We start from the raw sequence: 19,325 nt of genomic DNA, 5'->3' as shown, positions 1-19,325 counted from the left end.
TGCAATAAAATAATAAATCTCTCTGCAGTCTGTCTGTTGCAGGAAACGATTGGCAATAGGGATGCAATAAGTAATCCGAGCCGAGGCAGTATTTTTGTAAATCATTCTTTAACCGCTCCCCATGCGTCCTCCCACAGTCTCTTCGGCCCTGATAATAACATTTGTTAACATTTAGAAACGCCAATCGCCATATAACGATTTAGTTTATATAGGGCGTGAAGTTGCTGGCATATCGCCAGGACCTAGCGCAGAGATTTTTCGCCCCAGGGCTTTCAGCCGCTCTCTCTCTCTCTCTCGTAACCACAGTTATGCAGAGTTTAATTTTCACCTTCGTTTTCGTCTCCATAAAACATAACCGAAAGTTGACCATAGGTCAGAGTGCTGGATTTTTCTGCGTCTGCTCAAGTTTTAAGGGGCGAGCTCGGCAGATGAGATAACATCTAGATACTCTGGTGGGATTGCGCCCCCTAGTGGCGCACAACATGGCGGCTACATCCGTATATTTACATTGTTCATCTTCTGTGGTTTCAATTCCGCTTTGCCATAATTTTTACTTATATTTCTGGTGAACACTGGGTCTGATTCAGAGCCGGACGCTATTTGTGCTCGCTCGTTCATAAAAAGGGGCTGGCTATTTAAATTGACCGTTCGCTCTTTGCGGTCTGTTGACGCCTCCATGTCTGAACGAGCGAACAAAACATGCGGTCGTTATTTCGAAAAAAACGCCCCCTGGCCGCTCGCATCATGCGTCATCTCCGCTATTTATTTGATTAATCGAGTACATCGAAAGGCGTATGAACTGCTCGCAGTGCTTGTGGTAGCATTTTCCTACCGCAATCATGCGAGCAGTTCTGGCTAAAAGACAACCAAGTGATGTGGTCGATGACGCTGCTTTCGGCACGCCTGCGTTCGGAATTCCACTCCCCGTTTTCAAGCACCTTCCCCTGTTACCACCCGCAAACGCCTCATCCTGTCACTCAAATTAGCAGGCATTCGCTATTTTGCGAGCACACGATTTTCGACCGCACTGACTGATTCGAGCATGCGTATTACAAACCATACGCATGCGCAGATGTGCGAACATCGCTCGGAACGATGAGCGGCCACTTATGAGCGGCTCTGAATCAGGCCCACTGCTCCCCACCAATCAGACCTTTTGCGTTTATCCGTCCCGCACAAGTTAGGCCATGAGGCTGCGTTACGCTCTTTTGTGATCCAGGCCGTGGAATATATATTTTTTTTTTCGGTAGGGGCAGATGAGGGGGGTGCTTTTCTTATGTCGGTTTACTCAGGCAACGTACGGATAGGTTAATGAGTTAGTTGGCTCCTGACAAATTATCCCTAGTGTGCGATAGAGAATTCGACTGTAGGCTCCAATGTCGCAGGCTGTAATTTTCTGTGTAGTGCCATATAAATAAACAATGATCATATCGGTGATGTCATGATGCAATTTATGTCATGGAGCGACTCAATGGTGATGTTTGTGCTGTCGCACAATGTGGGCGGGGCCATGATGAATGATTTACATAACCAGGCCCCATTCTCTGCTGTCTGATGGTGGGAATGGCATGGTGGGTGGGGCCCAGTGATGGGAATTGTGTTTCGTTTGGTAATAGTTGAGCAGCGCTGTGTAAGAGAGCAGACGGCCATCTTTAGTGCTGCCAGTCTAGAGCGCCACACCTATGTGAGTTTATCCTGAAACAAATATGACTGCCTCGCGCACTTGTCATGTTCGCAGAGTACACGTCCTCTAGTTCGGCAACTACATGTAGCAGGCAGACCGCATGGGTGAGAGTATAATTGCTAATTATATGGTGCTAACATTACTTGTTGCACATAAAGAGTAATTAGATGTTGTAGTGCAGCACATTTCTGCAGAACGTGGCCGATCAGCTGTTCTGCAACCGTTAATTATTGTGGGACCCCAGCTGTAAACTTAAAAGCTAAAACATATGTGTACGCTCTAACTATCTCTCTCTCTCTCTCTCTCTCTCTCTCTCTCTCTCTCTCTCTCTCTCTCTCTCTCTGCCTTTCTCGTAACTGTCTTTGGTTTTCTTTGTTTCTCTCTTGCTCGCTGTCCCTCTCAATCTCTCTCTGCCCCTCCCTTGCTCGCTCTCTGCCCCTCCCTCCCTCGCTCTCTGCCCCTTCCTCCCTCGCTCTCTGCCCCTCCCTCGCTCGCTCTCTGCCCCTCCCTCGCTCGCTCTCTGCCCCTCCCTCGCTCGCTCTCTGCCCCTCCCTCGCTCACTCTCTGCCCCTCCCTCGCTCACTCTCTGCCCCTCCCTCGCTCACTCTCTGCCCCTCCCTCGCTCACTCTCTGCCCCTCCGACCCTGACCAGAAATGGCAGCAGACTGTCATTCACTGACTTTCTGCTGATGGACTGCATGTTGGATCGCAGGCCCGTGCTACCCATACGCAGTATGATGATCAGGAATCTGCGGGATCCCTGTCACTGAGTCACCTTCTGAAATCACTCTGCATGTCAACATTGAAGACCATGTCTAGCAGGGCTGTCACCATGGGCATTGCCGAGACTGGAGTCCCACTCCCGGACAGAAGGGGGCCAGGTCCACTGTGGCACTGTTTGGTTGCAATCAATCTCCCCTGCTGTTTATAATCTCCATATGCTAAGCTTTGCCAGGATCAAAGATTGTGGATTGATTATGCTGTCTGCCACAGTCTGAATGGCAGGCTCATGAGAATACATTCCACTTGATACAGAGTGTTGTGTATGAAGCCAGCCCCTCAGCCCCAGTGCCTGTGTAATTCAAGAGTGTCTAGTTTTTAGGGGATTGTGTGACAGTGTGTGGCCCTGACGAAGTTCAACCCTAGGCAAAAACCTAATCCTGGTCAAACTACACCACCATGCTAAATTTGGTGGCGCTAGGCCCAAAACTGTGTTCGTGCATGAAGCACAATATTATATATATATATATATATATATATATATATATATATATATATAATGCGGGTGATACACTGCTGTGACTGAACATACAATACACAACCCAAAATGAAAATGCAGGTGCACACTTCAGACGCAGAGACAGTCATTCAATATCTGGTGAACTCTGCTACAATATATAGATTTTATAAACTGGCTTTTAGAATACACACAAGGTTCTTGGTGCACATTGTGATCACACCGTGGATCCCCATCTACCACGACACGGTGACCTCTTTTATATGGAGACCAATACTGATACTTTACCGTCTTGCTGTGGCAGATGGCCATCCACTGCTAAAATGGTGGCACAGTGGTTAGCATTGCCACTTTACAGTGCTGTGGTCATGGCTTCTATTCACACAGGACTCGGTCTGTGTGCACTTGGTGCATTCGCTTCCCGTGGCTGGAGACAGGGACTGAGATGAATAATTAGATATATAGGTTTGATAAACCTGTCGGGGGAATATCGCTGGATCACGCAGTTGAACAGAAAAATAAATGTTAGCAGTGCGTTGCTGTGGGTAGTACGGGGCCCGGATAAACCTTCCTGTGGCCCCCCAGCTCCGTGCCCTAAAGCATTGAATAAGACTGAATAAGGGCAGTAAGCTCCTGCGTCACTCCTTGCGTGATGCATGGCGGTCGCGCAGCACCTCTAATCATACTTTGCAGTCTGCGGCCGCCGGGCTGCGCAAAAAGTGGGATCTCTGAGCGCCATTTGGGAGCAGCTGTTATGTTGATTTGACAGTGTCCTACTCCTCTTTGGGTAAAAGTGTCTTTGTGAACCGTCATGTACTATTGGCTAGTTCTCAGCAAGCAGCATGGTCCCACAGAACCAGAGGATCTAGACTTCTTCCTTGTATGAGGATAATCCTCCCCCCCTGGCCAATTTAACATCTCTCACTTAATGTATATATTGGCAAACACACTGAGCCATAAATAGAGAGCTCATTAGTGCAAGTCGGGGACAAGTGGCTTGTGTCGCATGGTCCTGGTTGTCAGAAATGGCCCAGACAGATAAAATGCTGTAATTCCTTATTATCCATGGAATGCATTACTCATTACCTGTGCAAGTATATAACGCCAGCGGCAGGACCGCAGCAATAGACGTATATAGCACAGAGAGCCTGTACACATGTTTGGGGACGACTAGAAGTGTTGCAGGAAGGGGAGGGCAAAGTAGTGTTTCAGCGCAAGGACTCTGCGAGTTTCCTATCCACCATCAAGCAGGCAACCACCCTCCGAAGGCCTCTGCTATAATATGTGTCATTATACTAATAACCGTAATGGAAGCTCATTTTGTGTTATTATTATTCATCAAAAAGGAACGAGAAATTGCAATTTACGAAGACGTTGGTAGACTGTTCAGGGAGTAGATACTTCAGACGACTCCATTGTCTTCTAAGCCAATGAACTATTTATGGCAATTATTGATTATCAGATGGTAACACAAGACGGCGTCTAAATTGTACAAAGAATTATGTCATCAATCTTGTGACATTTATGACATAGAAGATTGATTTTATTTTATAAACTTCAAGGATTTATTTAGAGCAGAGATAGACAGCCTGTAGCTCTACGGCTGTTGTCCGCACATCCCAGAAAGCTGGTTGTGCTTGCTGGAACTTGTAGTCCAGCGCTGCCGAAGAGCCACAGTTTGTCTGAGTCTGTCGTATGAATAGAAAGCATATTAGGGCTGAGGTAAAGTCTTGTACAGGAGATAAAACGTGTTATGATGTACTAGTTTACTACAAATGGTTAATGGGATATATAGCCCCCACATTTTTAATAGCTTTCCAACGTATTATTTTCAGCTGTCCTCTCAAATAAGAGCTCCTCTCCTTGTACTCAAGACATGTTTTTTCTCTTCTTCACCCACAGCGCTGCCGCCGAAACTTTTCCAGGACGCAGATGATCGGTTGTCCAAGATGGCATCTTGTCCCCCCCGGCCGGCTTGCCCGATGCGATGCTGTTGTGCCTGTCACCAGCAAAGGCCGGGCATGGTGTTGGTTTGGGTCCCAGAGTCTTGCGTTTCTCGGGGTGTCTACGTCAACGAAGCATCAGACTCTTCCGACGACAGTGGCACGTTTCAGAGAGTTTTATCTTTGAATGACGATGACGACGAAGGTGGAGGGAAATGGGGCCAGTGGCTTCTGAAGGACAGGATGACGGCGGCCACCAGCTACCCAGTAAGACGCAGGTCAATAAAACATGGGGAGTGCTCTAAGCAGGACTCGGGTGTCGGGGATGAAAAAGCAAGGAACAGTGTTGTTCTTACCTCTTACAAATGTACGGGAGACTTTAATGGGGATTTGCCAAACCCTGCCCATGAAGAGGTAGCTGCCCAGAGGACGTGTAGGTTGGGCAATGTACCAGATGTTCCAAAGCATAAATCACCGCCTCTCTTGAAATCAAAGGCCAGCGAAGATGTAGACTCCGCTGTAGACACTGCCCATTCGGTGGCCCTTCTCACTCACTCTCTGCCTAATGGAACTTCCCGTGAACATTTTGAATCTGAAGCTCTTACCGGAAAGAGCTCTAAATTAAAGAGCATCTCCTTTGCTGATAAAGTGGTGTCTGTGACGGGCAAAATGGATCGCTCAGATGTTGACTCCATTGATGCTAAAGAAATGTTAAAGAGCTCTTCCTCCAATGACTTGAGTTCTGCCCAGGAGCTCACTAAGGCAGAGCACCCTTCCATAAGAGACGACCAGGCAGCAGAACAGCGCTGTAAGATCCGTAAGCCCGCTCGTCGGAGCAAGGTACCTCCTCAGTTCTCGTTAGAAGCTCCAGACCCCCCACCAATGATGCCTCCTAAAGTGCCCAGCAAACCACCTCGGGGGGCAGCTCCCCCACCTCCGCCAGCTCCACCTCCATTTTTGAGGAAAGGGTCTTTGAAGAGGTATTCGGTGGGCAACGCGGAAGAGGTGGCGGATAAAGATAAGAAGGCGTCCTCGTGTAGTCTCCCGCTTGACATCGCGTATAAGGGGAGAGACCGTTGTTCATCCTCAGAGGACACAAATGGTAAGAGATTATAACCATTCAGATTCGGCTACCAATAACTTCCATTTTGTGTTTGATCGCTGGCTTTGAAAGGCCGTTGTTTAGAAAATCTACCAGTAAGGGGTTCCCATGTTACGGAGCTGGCAGGATTTTAGCGGGATTGCTGCTGAATTTAAAGAGACAATCAGTTATTAGGCTGGTTCAGCCTTATAATTGATTGCTGCCTTAAACTGAGCGGTTCTCTCACTGAAATCCTGCTGCTTCCGTAAAATCGGAAACTATTACATAACTCCCTTAAGTGTCACCGTAATGTTTTTAAGATTATCCTGTCACATACTTTGCAGGGTTTAATAAAAATTGCAATATCACACAAGAGCTTTGATCAGTGATGCCCGGTGCTGTGCGGATTGTTCTGCTAATGGTGTTGTGTGTTGTCTTGTGTACAGATGCATCAGATTTCTGTCCGGAGAGCTCGCTGCTCAGGTTAGTGCACAGCGGTGCCTCCGTATCCAATCACAATGCTGTTATGAGCAACCCGCTGCCCTTTTTCTTCTGTCTCTCTTCCCGTTCTCTGCATCCCTCCACCACCAACAGTCCGTCTTCCGTCTTACATTTTTACTTCAACCCCTGAAATTATTTCTCTTATTTCCAGGATTCCGACCGTCAAGAGCCCTAAATCCATAGACTGGGAATCGCACCTGCGGGACGGTAAGGATCTGGCAAGTGACCGACCCACGCTCGCATCCACCATGTCACTCTGGCTCTATTTGACTTAGGTTAAAATAGTTTGTCCACTTTTACGGACATTTTATATTTTTATTTATTCTAAATCTATACATTATGCCCGTTTTATGCACTTTACAGCATTATTTTTCAATATGATCCTGTTTTTTATTTTTTAATAAGCGTCACACACTTGCTGTTGGGGGACAGTGAGGTCACATGCTGTATTTGCAAATCCCGATTGGTCCTCAGAATGGGCACGCTGCAGTAAATGACCCTCACATGCAGTGCATTATTGTGGGTGTAGTTTGCTACCTAGAGCTCTGTAGGTACAGAACTACACATGTAACTTGTTTAGAGGCCTCCGTCTTCTGAGAAGTCTCACTGGCTCTGTTACTGCCTTGTCCGCCATGTTTCTGTGCTGGAGCCCCAATTGCTAGAAGCCTCTAGACAAGCGCCTCTTCTATAAATTGTAATCACATGTGCGTGCGTGTCTCGTGGACAGAGCCACTGTACCAGACGTACCGCCAGACAGTCATCAGTAAGGAGATCAGGAGGCAGACAGTCGCCCGCAACAGCAGCTTCACTAGCTATGACTCCTCGCAGGAAAGTCCCCTCTCTGCCGGAGGGTCCCCGAAACAGGGGCGGAGGTCGATCGTCCCTCATAACACACTGTGGCAAGAATTACCTTCTGTAACAGAGAGCGGAGTCCTGGAGAGTATGACAAATGAGCAGAAGAAAATGCAGGAGGTAAGCGCAGTGATGTCCACCCCGTTATACAGACTCGAAACAGTCACCATGTCGTCCACCGTTACATATAGTACTGATGGTCGCCATGTTGTCCTCCGGTATATAGTACTGATAGTCGCCATGTTGTCCTCTGGTGTATATAGTAGTAATAGTCACCATGTTATCCCCCGGTATATAGTAGTATTAGTCACCATGTTGTCCTCCGTTATATAGTATAATAGTCACCATGTTATCCCCTGGTGTATATATATGAGTAATAGTCACCATGTTATCCCCCCCGGTATATAGTAGTAATAGTCACCATGTTATCCCCCGGTATATAGTAGTAATAGTCACCATGTTATCCCCTGGTATATAGTAGTAATAGTCACCATGTTATCCCCTGGTATATAGTAGTAATAGTCACCATGTTGTCCCCTGGTATATAGTAGTAATAGTCACCATGTTGCCCCCCCCGGTATATAGTAGTAATAGTCACCATGTTATCCCCCCTGGTATATAGTAGTAATAGTCACCATGTTGTCCCCCCTGGTGTATAGTAGTAATAGTCACCATGTTGTCCCCCGGTATATAGTAGTAATAGTCACCATGTTGTCCCCTGGTATATAGTAGTAATAGTCACCATGTTGTCCCCCCTGGTATATAGTAGTAATAGTCACCATGTTGTCCCCTGGTATATAGTAGTAATAGTCACCATGTTATCCCCCCTGGTATATAGTAGTAATAGTCACCATGTTGTCCCCTGGTATATAGTAGTAATAGTCACCATGTTGTCCCCCGGTATATAGTAGTAATAGTCACCATGTTGTCCCCCCTGGTATATAGTAGTAATAATCACCATGTTATCCCCCCTGGTATATAGTAGTAATAGTCACCATGTTGTCCCCCTGGTATATAGTAGTAATAGTCACCATGTTATCCCCCGGTATATAGTAGTAATAGTCACCATGTTATCCCCCGGTATATTGTAGTAATAGTCACCATGTTGTCCCCTGGTATATAGTAGTAATAGTCACCATGTTGTCCCCCCTGGTATATAGTAGTAATAGTCACCATGTTGTCCCCTGGTATATAGTAGTAATAGTCACCATGTTATCCCCTGGTATATAGTAGTAATAGTCACCATGTTGTCCCCCGGTATATAGTAGTAATAGTCACCATGTTGTCCCCCCTGGTATATAGTAGTAATAGTCACCATGTTATCCCCCCTGGTATATAGTAGTAATAGTCACCATGTTGTCCCCTGGTATATAGTAGTAATAGTCACCATGTTATCCCCCGGTATATAGTAGTAATAGTCACCATGTTGTCCCCTGGTATATAGTAGTAATAGTCACCATGTTGTCCCCCGGTATATAGTAGTAATAGTCACCATGTTGTCCCCCGGTATATAGTAGTAATAGTCACCATGTTGTCCCCCCTGGTATATAGTAGTAATAGTCACCATGTTGTCCCCTGGTATATAGTAGTAATAGTCACCATGTTATCCCCTGGTATATAGTAGTAATAGTCACCATGTTGTCCCCCGGTATATAGTAGTAATAGTCACCATGTTGTCCCCCCTGGTATATAGTAGTAATAGTCACCATGTTATCCCCCCTGGTATATAGTAGTAATAGTCACCATGTTGTCCCCTGGTATATAGTAGTAATAGTCACCATGTTATCCCCCGGTATATAGTAGTAATAGTCACCATGTTATCCCCCGGTATATTGTAGTAATAGTCACCATGTTGTCCCCCCCGGTATATAGTAGTAATAGTCACCATGTTATCCCCTGGTATATAGTAGTAATAGTCACCATGTTGTCCCCCGGTATATTGTAGTAATAGTCACCATGTTATCCCCCCCGGTATATAGTAGTAATAGTCACCATGTTGTCCCCCCGGTATATAGTAGTAATAGTCACCATGTTGTCCCCCGGTATATAGTAGTAATAGTCACCATGTTGTCCTCCGGTATATAGTAGTAATAGTCACCATGTTATCCCCTGGTATATAGTAGTAATAGTCACCATGTTGTCCCCCGGTATATAGTAGTAATAGTCACCATGTTGTCCTCCGGTATATAGTAGTAATAGTCACCATGTTATCCCCTGGTATATAGTAGTAATAGTCACCATGTTATCCCCCGGTATATAGTAGTAATAGTCACCATGTTATCCCCTGGTATATAGTAGTAATAGTCACCATGTTGTCCCCTGGTATATAGTAGTAATAGTCACCATGTTATCCCCCGGTATATAGTAGTAATAGTCACCATGTTATCCCCCCTGGTATATAGTAGTAATAGTCACCATGTTATCCCCCCCGGTATATAGTAATAATAGTCACCATGTTGTCCCCCCCGGTATATAGTAGTAATAGTCACCATGTTGTCCCCTGGTATATAGTAGTAATAGTCACCATGTTGTCCCCTGGTGTATAGTAGTAATAGTCACCATGTTGTCCCCCCCGGTATATAGTAGTAATAGTCACCATGTTGTCCCCTGGTATATAGTAGTAATAGTCACCATGTTCCCCGGTATATAGTAGTAATAGTCACCATGTTGTCCCCTGGTATATAGTAGTAATAGTCACCATGTTGTCCCCTGGTGTATAGTAGTAATAGTCACCATGTTGTCCCCCGGTATATAGTAGTAATAGTCACCATGTTGTCCCCTGGTGTATAGTAGTAATAGTCACCATGTTGTCCCCCCCGGTATATAGTAGTAATAGTCACCATGTTGTCCCCTGGTATATAGTAGTAATAGTCACCATGTTGTCCCCTGGTATATAGTAGTAATAGTCACCATGTTGTCCCCCGGTGTATAGTAGTAATAGTCACCATGTTGTCCCCTGGTATATTGTAGTAATAGTCACCATGTTATCCCCTGGTATATAGTAGTAATAGTCACCATGTTGTCCCCCGGTATATAGTAATAATAGTCACCATGTTGTCCCCTGGTATATAGTAGTAATAGTCACCATGTTGTCCCCCGGTATATAGTAGTAATAGTCACCATGTTATCCCCCCCGGTATATAGTAGTAATAGTCACCATGTTGTCCCCTCTGGTGTATAGTAATAATAGTCACCATGTTGTCCCCTGGTATATAGTAGTAATAGTCACCATGTTATCCCCCCCGGTATATAGTAGTAATAGTCACCATGTTGTCCCCCCTGGTATATAGTAGTAATAGTCACCATGTTATCCCCCCTGGTATATAGTAGTAATAGTCACCATGTTGTCCCCCGGTATATAGTAGTAATAGTCACCATGTTGTCCCCCGGTGTATAGTAGTAATAGTCACCATGTTGTCCCCCGGTATATAGTAATAATAGTCACCATGTTGTCCCCTGGTATATAGTAGTAATAGTCACCATGTTGTCCCCCGGTATATAGTAATAATAGTCACCATGTTGTCCCCTGGTATATAGTAATAATAGTCACCATGTTATCCCCCGGTATATAGTAGTAATAGTCACCATGTTATCCCCCCTGGTATATAGTAGTAATAGTCACCATGTTGTCCCCCCCGGTATATAGTAGTAATAGTCACCATGTTGTCCCCCCCGGTATATAGTAGTAATAGTCACCATGTTGTCCCCCCCGGTATATAGTAATAATAGTCACCATGTTGTCCCCTGGTATATAGTAATAATAGTCACCATGTTATCCCCCGGTATATAGTAGTAATAGTCACCATGTTATCCCCCCTGGTATATAGTAATAATAGTCACCATGTTATCCCCCGGTATATAGTATTAATAGTCACCATGTTGTCCCCCCCGGTGTATAGTAGTAATAGTCACCATGTTCCCCGGTATATAGTAGTAATAGTCACCATGTTATCCCCCCCGGTATATAGTAGTAATAGTCACCATGTTGTCCCCTGGTGTATAGTAGTAATAGTCACCATGTTGTCCCCCCCGGTATATAGTAGTAATAGTCACCATGTTCCCCGGTATATAGTAGTAATAGTCACCATGTTGTCCCCCGGTATATAGTAGTAATAGTCACCATGTTGTCCCCCCCGGTATATAGTAGTAATAGTCACCATGTTATCCCCCGGTATATAGTAGTAATAGTCACCATGTTATCCCCCCTGGTATATAGTAGTAATAGTCACCATGTTGTCCCCCGGTATATAGTAGTAATAGTCACCATGTTGCCCCCTGGTATATAGTAGTAATAGTCACCATGTTATCCCCTGGTATATAGTAGTAATAGTCACCATGTTGTCCCCTGGTATATAGTAGTAATAGTCACCATGTTGTCCCCCCTGGTATATAGTAGTAATAGTCACCATGTTATCCCCCCTGGTATATAGTAGTAATAGTCACCATGTTGTCCCCCCTGGTATATAGTAGTAATAGTCACCATGTTGTCCCCCGGTATATAGTAGTAATAGTCACCATGTTATCCCCCCCGGTATATAGTAGTAATAGTCACCATGTTGTCCCCCCCGGTATATAGTAGTAATAGTCACCATGTTGTCCCCCCCGGTGTATAGTAGTAATAGTCACCATGTTATCCCCCGGTATATAGTAGTAATAGTCACCATGTTATCCCCCCTGGTATATAGTAGTAATAGTCACCATGTTGCCCCCTGGTATATAGTAGTAATAGTCACCATGTTATCCCCCCTGGTATAGTAGTAATAGTCACCATGTTATCCCCTGGTATATAGTAGTAATAGTCACCATGTTATCCCCTGGTATATAGTAGTAATAGTCACCATGCTGTCCCCTGGTATATAGTAGTAATAGTCACCATGTTGTCCCCCGGTATATAGTAGTAATAGTCACCATGTTGTCCCCCCTGGTATATAGTAGTAATAGTCACCATGTTGTCCCCTGGTATATAGTAGTAATAGTCACCATGTTATCCCCCGGTATATAGTAGTAATAGTCACCATGTTGTCCCCCCCGGTATATAGTAGTAATAGTCACCATGTTATCCCCCCCGGTATATAGTAGTAATAGTCACCATGTTGTCCCCCCCGGTATATAGTAATAATAGTCACCATGTTATCCCCCGGTATATAGTAGTAATAGTCACCATGTTGCCCCCTGGTATATAGTAGTAATAGTCACCATGTTGTCCCCTGGTATATAGTAGTAATAGTCACCATGTTGTCCCCTGGTATATAGTAGTAATAGTCACCATGTTGTCCCCTGGTATATAGTAGTAATAGTCACCATGTTGTCCCCCCCGGTATATAGTAGTAATAGTCACCATGTTATCCCCCGGTATATAGTAGTAATAGTCACCATGTTATCCCCCCCGGTATATAGTAGTAATAGTCACCATGTTGCCCCTTGGTATATAGTAGTAATAGTCACCATGTTGTCCCCTGGTATATAGTAGTAATAGTCACCATGTTGTCCCCTGGTATATAGTAGTAATAGTCACCATGTTGTCCCCTGGTATATAGTAGTAATAGTCACCATGTTGTCCCCTGGTATATAGTAGTAATAGTCACCATGTTGTCCCCTGGTATATAGTAGTAATAGTCACCATGTTGCCCCGCCGGTATATAGTAGTAATAGTCACCATGTTGCCCCCCGGTATATAGTAGTAATAGTCACCATGTTATCCCCCGGTATATAGTAGTAATAGTCACCATGTTGTCCCCTGGTATATAGTAGTAATAGTCACCATGTTGTCCCCCCCGGTATATAGTAGTAATAGTCACCATGTTATCCCCCGGTATATAGTAGTAATAGTCACCATGTTATCCCCCCCGGTATATAGTAGTAATAGTCACCATGTTGCCCCCTGGTATATAGTAGTAATAGTCACCATGTTGTCCCCTGGTATATAGTAGTAATAGTCACCATGTTGTCCCCCGGTATATAGTAGTAATAGTCACCATGTTATCCCCCCCGGTATATAGTAGTAATAGTCACCATGTTGTCCCCTGGTATATAGTAGTAATAGTCACCATGTTATCCCCCCCGGTATATAGTAGTAATAGTCACCATGTTGTCCCCCGGTATATAGTAGTAATAGTCACCATGTTATCCCCCCCGGTATATAGTAGTAATAGTCACCATGTTATCCCCCCCTGGTATATAGTAGTAATAGTCACCATGTTGTCCCCCGGTATATAGTAGTAATAGTCACCATGTTGTCCCCTGGTATATAGTAGTAATAGTCACCATGTTATCCCCCGGTATATAGTAGTAATAGTCACCATGTTATCCCCTGGTATATAGTAGTAATAGTCACCATGTTGTCCCCCCCGGTATATAGTAGTAATAGTCACCATGTTGTCCCCTGGTATATAGTAGTAATAGTCACCATGTTGCCCCCCGGTATATAGTAGTAATAGTCACCATGTTATCCCCCCTGGTATATAGTAGTAATAGTCACCATGTTATCCCCCCCGGTATATAGTAGTAATAGTCACCATGTTATCCCCTGGTATATAGTAGTAATAGTCACCATGTTATCCCCTGGTATATAGTAGTAATAGTCACCATGTTGTCCCCCGGTATATAGTAGTAATAGTCACCATGTTGTCCCCCGGTATATAGTAGTAATAGTCACCATGTTGTCCCCCGGTATATAGTAGTAATAGTCACCATGTTGTCCCCTGGTATATAGTAGTAATAGTCACCATGTTATCCCCCGGTATATAGTAGTAATAGTCACCATGTTATCCCCTGGTATATAGTAGTAATAGTCACCATGTTATCCCTCCCGGTATATAGTAGTAATAGTCACCATGTTGTCCCCTGGTATATAGTAGTAATAGTCACCATGTTGCCCCCCGGTATATAGTAGTAATAGTCACCATGTTATCCCCCCTGGTATATAGTAGTAATAGTCACCATGTTATCCCCCCCGGTATATAGTAGTAATAGTCACCATGTTATCCCCTGGTATATAGTAGTAATAGTCACCATGTTATCCCCTGGTATATAGTAGTAATAGTCACCATGTTGTCCCCCGGTATATAGTAGTAATAGTCACCATGTTGTCCCCCGGTATATAGTAGTAATAGTCACCATGTTGTCCCCCGGTATATAGTAGTAATAGTCACCATGTTGTCCCCCCTGGTATATAGTAATAATAGTCACCATGTTGTCCCCTGGTATATAGTAGTAATAGTCACCATGTTGTCCCCTGGTATATAGTAGTAATAGTCACCATGTTGTCCCCTGGTATATAGTAGTAATAGTCACCATGTTGTCCCCCAGGTATATAGTAGTAATAGTCACCATGTTATCCCCCCTGGTATATAGTAGTAATAGTCACCATGTTATCCCCCCTGGTATATAGTAGTAATAGTCACCATGTTATCCCCCCCGGTATATAGTAGTAATAGTCACCATGTTATCCCCCCTGGTATATAGTAGTAATAGTCACCATGTTATCCCCCCTGGTATATAGTAGTAATAGTCACCATGTTATCCCCCCTGGTATATAGTAGTAATAGTCACCATGTTATCCCCCCCGGTATATAGTAGTAATAGTCACCATGTTGTCCCCCCTGGTATATAGTAGTAATAGTCACCATGTTATCCCCCCTGGTATATAGTAGTAATAGTCACCATGTTATCCCCCCTGGTATATAGTAGTAATAGTCACCATGTTGTCCCCCGGTATATAGTAGTAATAGTCACCATGTTGTCCCCCGGTATATAGTAGTAATAGTCACCATGTTGTCCCCCCCGGTATATAGTAGTAATAGTCACCATGTTGTCCCCCCCGGTATATAGTAATAATAGTCACCATGTTATCCCCCCCGGTATATAGTAATAATAGTCACCATGTTATCCCCCCCGGTATATAGTAGTAATAGTCACCATGTTGTCCCCCCCGGTATATAGTAGTAATAGTCACCATGTTATCCCCTGGTATATAGTAGTAATAGTCACCATGTTGTCCCCCCCGGTATATAGTAGTAATAGTCACCATGTTGTCCCCCCCGGTATATAGTAGTAATAGTCACCATGTTGTCCCCTGGTATATAGTAGTAATAGTCACCATGTTGTCCCCCCCGGTATATAGTAGTAATAGTCACCATGTTGTCCCCCCCGGTATATAGTAGTAATAGTCTCCATGTTGTCCCCTGGTATATAGTAATAATAGTCACCATGTTGTCCCCTGGTATATAGTAATAATAGTCACCATGTTGTCCCCTGGTATATAGTAATAATAGTCACCATGTTGTCCCCTGGTATATAGTAATAATAGTCACCATGTTGTCCCCCCCGGTATATAGTAGTAATAGTCACCATGTTGTCCCCCGGTATATAGTAGTAATAGTCACCATGTTGTCCCCTGGTATATAGTAGTAATAGTCACCATGTTGTCCCCTGGTATATAGTAGTAATAGTCACCATGTTATCCCCCCCGGTATATAGTAGTAATAGTCACCATGTTGTCCCCTGGTATATAGTAATAATAGTCACCATGTTGTCCCCTGGTATATAGTAGTAATAGTCACCATGTTATCCCCTGGTGTATAGTAGTAATAGTCACCATGTTGTCCCCCGGTATATAGTAGTAATAGTCTCCATTTTGTTCCGTTGTCCTCAGAGTATGTTCGAGGTTCTGACTTCGGAGGTCTCGTACCTTCGTTCGCTGAACGTGCTGACTGAACATTTCCTGGAATCGCGGGAATTACAGGAGTCGCTTATTATCCGGGAGAAGAAAATCCTGTTCTCCAATATCCTCAAAGTGAAGGAGGTCAGCGAGAGGTATGAGGCACAGTATTATTTAGGGAAGTCGAGTAAGTACACCATTATTTAATATTTACACTATAACCTAGGGGTAAATTTTCTAAAGTTAGAGTTTTTAGTAGCGGAGATGTTGCCCCTACACACCAATCAGATTCTAGCTATTATCTTCTAGAAATTGCTAGTTAAATGTTAAGTAGAATCTGATTGGTTGCTATGGGCAACATCTCCACTTCTAAAAACTCTCACTTTAGTAAATTTACCCCCTAGTGACCTCACAACATATACATTACATATACATATACATTATATACACTGACTGATAGTGACTGCACAGTATTATATACACTGACTGAGTGACCGCACAGCATTATACACACAGACCTATAATGACTGCACAGCATTATATACACTGACTGAGTGACTGCACACCATTATATACACTGACTGATAATGACTGCACCGCATTATATACACTGACTGATAATGACTGCACAGCATTATATACACTGACTGATAGTGACTGCACAGTATTATATACACTGACTGAGAGTGACTGCACAGCATTATATACACTGACCAAAAATGACCGCACAGCATTATATACACTGACTGAGAGTGACTGCACAGCATTATATACACTGACAGAGTGACTGCACAGCATTATATACACTGACTGAGAGTGACTTCACAGCATTATATACACTGACTGATAGTGACTGCACCGCATTATATACACTGAGTGACTGCACAGCATTATATACACTGACTGATAGTGACTGCACAGCATTATATACACTGACTGATAGTGACTGCACCGCATTATATACACTGATAGTGACTGCACAGCATTATATACACTGACTGATAGTGACTTCACAGCATTATATACACTGACTGAGAGTGACTGCACAGCATTATATACACTGACTGATAGTGATTGCACACCATTATATACACTGACTGATAGTGACTGCACAGTATTATATACACTGACTGAGTGACCGCACAGCATTATATATACCGTCTGAGAGTGACTGCACAGCATCATATACACTGACTGAGAGTGACTGCACCGCATTATATACACTGACTGATAGTGACTTCACCGCATTATATACACTGACTGATAGTGACTGCACCGCATTATATACACTGAGTGACTGCACAGCATTATATACACTGACTGATAGTGACTGCACAGCATTATATACACTGACTGATAGTGACTGCACCGCATTATATACACTGATAGTGACTGCACAGCATTATATACACTGACTGATAGTGACTTCACAGCATTATATACACTGACCTATAATGACTGCACAGCATTATATACACTGACTGAGTGACTGCACAGCATTATATACACTGACTGATAGTGACTGCACAGCATTATATACACTGAGTGACTGCACAGCATTATATACACTGACTGATAGTGACTGCACAGCATTATATACACTGACTGATAGTGACTGCACCGCATTATATACACTGATAGTGACTGCACAGCATTATATACACTGACTGATAGTGACTTCACAGCATTATATACACTGACTGAGAGTGACTGCACAGCATTATATACACTGACTGATAGTGATTGCACACCATTATATACACTGACTGATAGTGACTGCACAGTATCATATACACTGACTGAGTGACCGCACAGCATTATATACACTGACTGAGAGTGACTGCACAGCATCATATACACTGACTGAGAGTGACTGCACCGCATTATATACACTGACTGCACAGCATTATATACACTGACTGATAGTGACTGCACAGCATTATATACACTGACTGATAGTGACTGCACCGCATTATATACACTGACTGCACAGCATTATATACACTGACTGATAGTGACTGCACAGCATTATATACACTGACTGATAGTGACTGCACAGCATTATATACACTGACTGATAGTGACTGCACCGCATTATATACACTGACTGCACAGCATTATATACACTGACTGATAGTGACTGCACAGCATTATATACACTGACTGATAGTGACTGCACAGCATCATATACACTGACATAGTGACTGCACAGCATTATATACACAGACTGAGTGACTGCACAGCATTATATACACAGACCAATAATGACTGCACAGCATTATATACACTGACTGAGTGACTGCACAGCATTATATACACTGACTGATAGTGACTGCACAGCATTATATACACTGACTGATAGTGACTGCACAGCATCATATACACTGATAGTGACTGCACAGCATTATATACACTGACTGATAATGACTGCACAGTATTATATACACTGACCTATAATGACTGCACAGTATTATATACACAGACCTATAATGACTGCACAGCATTATATACACTGACTGAGTGACTGCACAGCATTATATACACTGACTGAGAGTGACTGCACAGCATTGTATACACTGACTGAGAGTGACTGCACGGCATTATATACACTGAATGATAGTGACTGCACAGTATTATATATACTGACTGTGTGACCACACAGCATTATATACACTGACTGAGAGTGACTGCACAGCATCATATACACTGACTGAGAGTGACTGCACCGCATTATATACACTGACTGATAGTGACTTCTCAGCATTATATACACTGACTGATAGTGACTGCACCGCATTATATACACTGACTGCACAGCATTATATACACTGACTGATAGTGACTGCACAGCATTATATACACTGACTGATAGTGACTGCACCGCATTATATACACTGACTGCACAGCATTATATACACTGACTGATAGTGACTGCACAGCATTATATACACTGACTGATAGTGACTGGACCGCATTATATACACTGACTGAGTGACTGCACAGCATTATATACACAGACCAATAATGACTGCACAGCATTATATACACTGACTGAGTGACTGCACAGCATTATATACACTGACTGATAGTGACTGCACAGCATTATATACACTGACTGATAGTGACTGCACAGCATCATATACACTGATAGTGACTGCACAGCATTATATACACTGACTGATAATGACTGCACAGCATTATATACACTGACCTATAATGACTGCACAGTATTATATACACTGACTGATAGTGACTGCACAGCATTATATACACTGACTGAGTGACTGCACAGCATTATATACACAGACCTATAATGACTGCACAGCATTATATACACTGACTGAGTGACTGCACAGCATTATATACAC

At 43.6% G+C, this 19,325-nt stretch overlaps 1 protein-coding gene across 3 annotated transcripts in view; it reads left to right on the top strand.

Annotated features, from left to right (window-relative positions):
• The window catches only part of LOC148473243 (rho guanine nucleotide exchange factor 15-like), a 77,604-nt gene that overhangs the window by 19,006 nt on the left and 39,273 nt on the right, over positions 1 to 19,325 (top strand). For all 3 annotated transcript variants that reach the window (XM_088459915.1, XM_088459916.1, XM_088459917.1), the window contains 5 exons: positions 4,824 to 5,966; positions 6,392 to 6,428; positions 6,598 to 6,653; positions 7,174 to 7,418; positions 15,952 to 16,112. In XM_088459915.1, coding sequence (XP_088316041.1) covers positions 4,824 to 5,966; positions 6,392 to 6,428; positions 6,598 to 6,653; positions 7,174 to 7,418; positions 15,952 to 16,112 — 1,642 coding nt within the window. The remainder of the gene's footprint in view (positions 1 to 4,823; positions 5,967 to 6,391; positions 6,429 to 6,597; positions 6,654 to 7,173; positions 7,419 to 15,951; positions 16,113 to 19,325) is intronic.

The sequence above is a fragment of the Taudactylus pleione genome, unplaced genomic scaffold (assembly GCF_031769625.1).
Source record: "Taudactylus pleione unplaced genomic scaffold, aTauple2 ptg000949l, whole genome shotgun sequence".
NCBI classification, from domain to species: Eukaryota; Metazoa; Chordata; class Amphibia; order Anura; family Myobatrachidae; genus Taudactylus; species Taudactylus pleione.
Note: the sequence above shows the minus strand (reverse complement) of the source record. Positions and strands in the feature narration are given on the sequence as shown.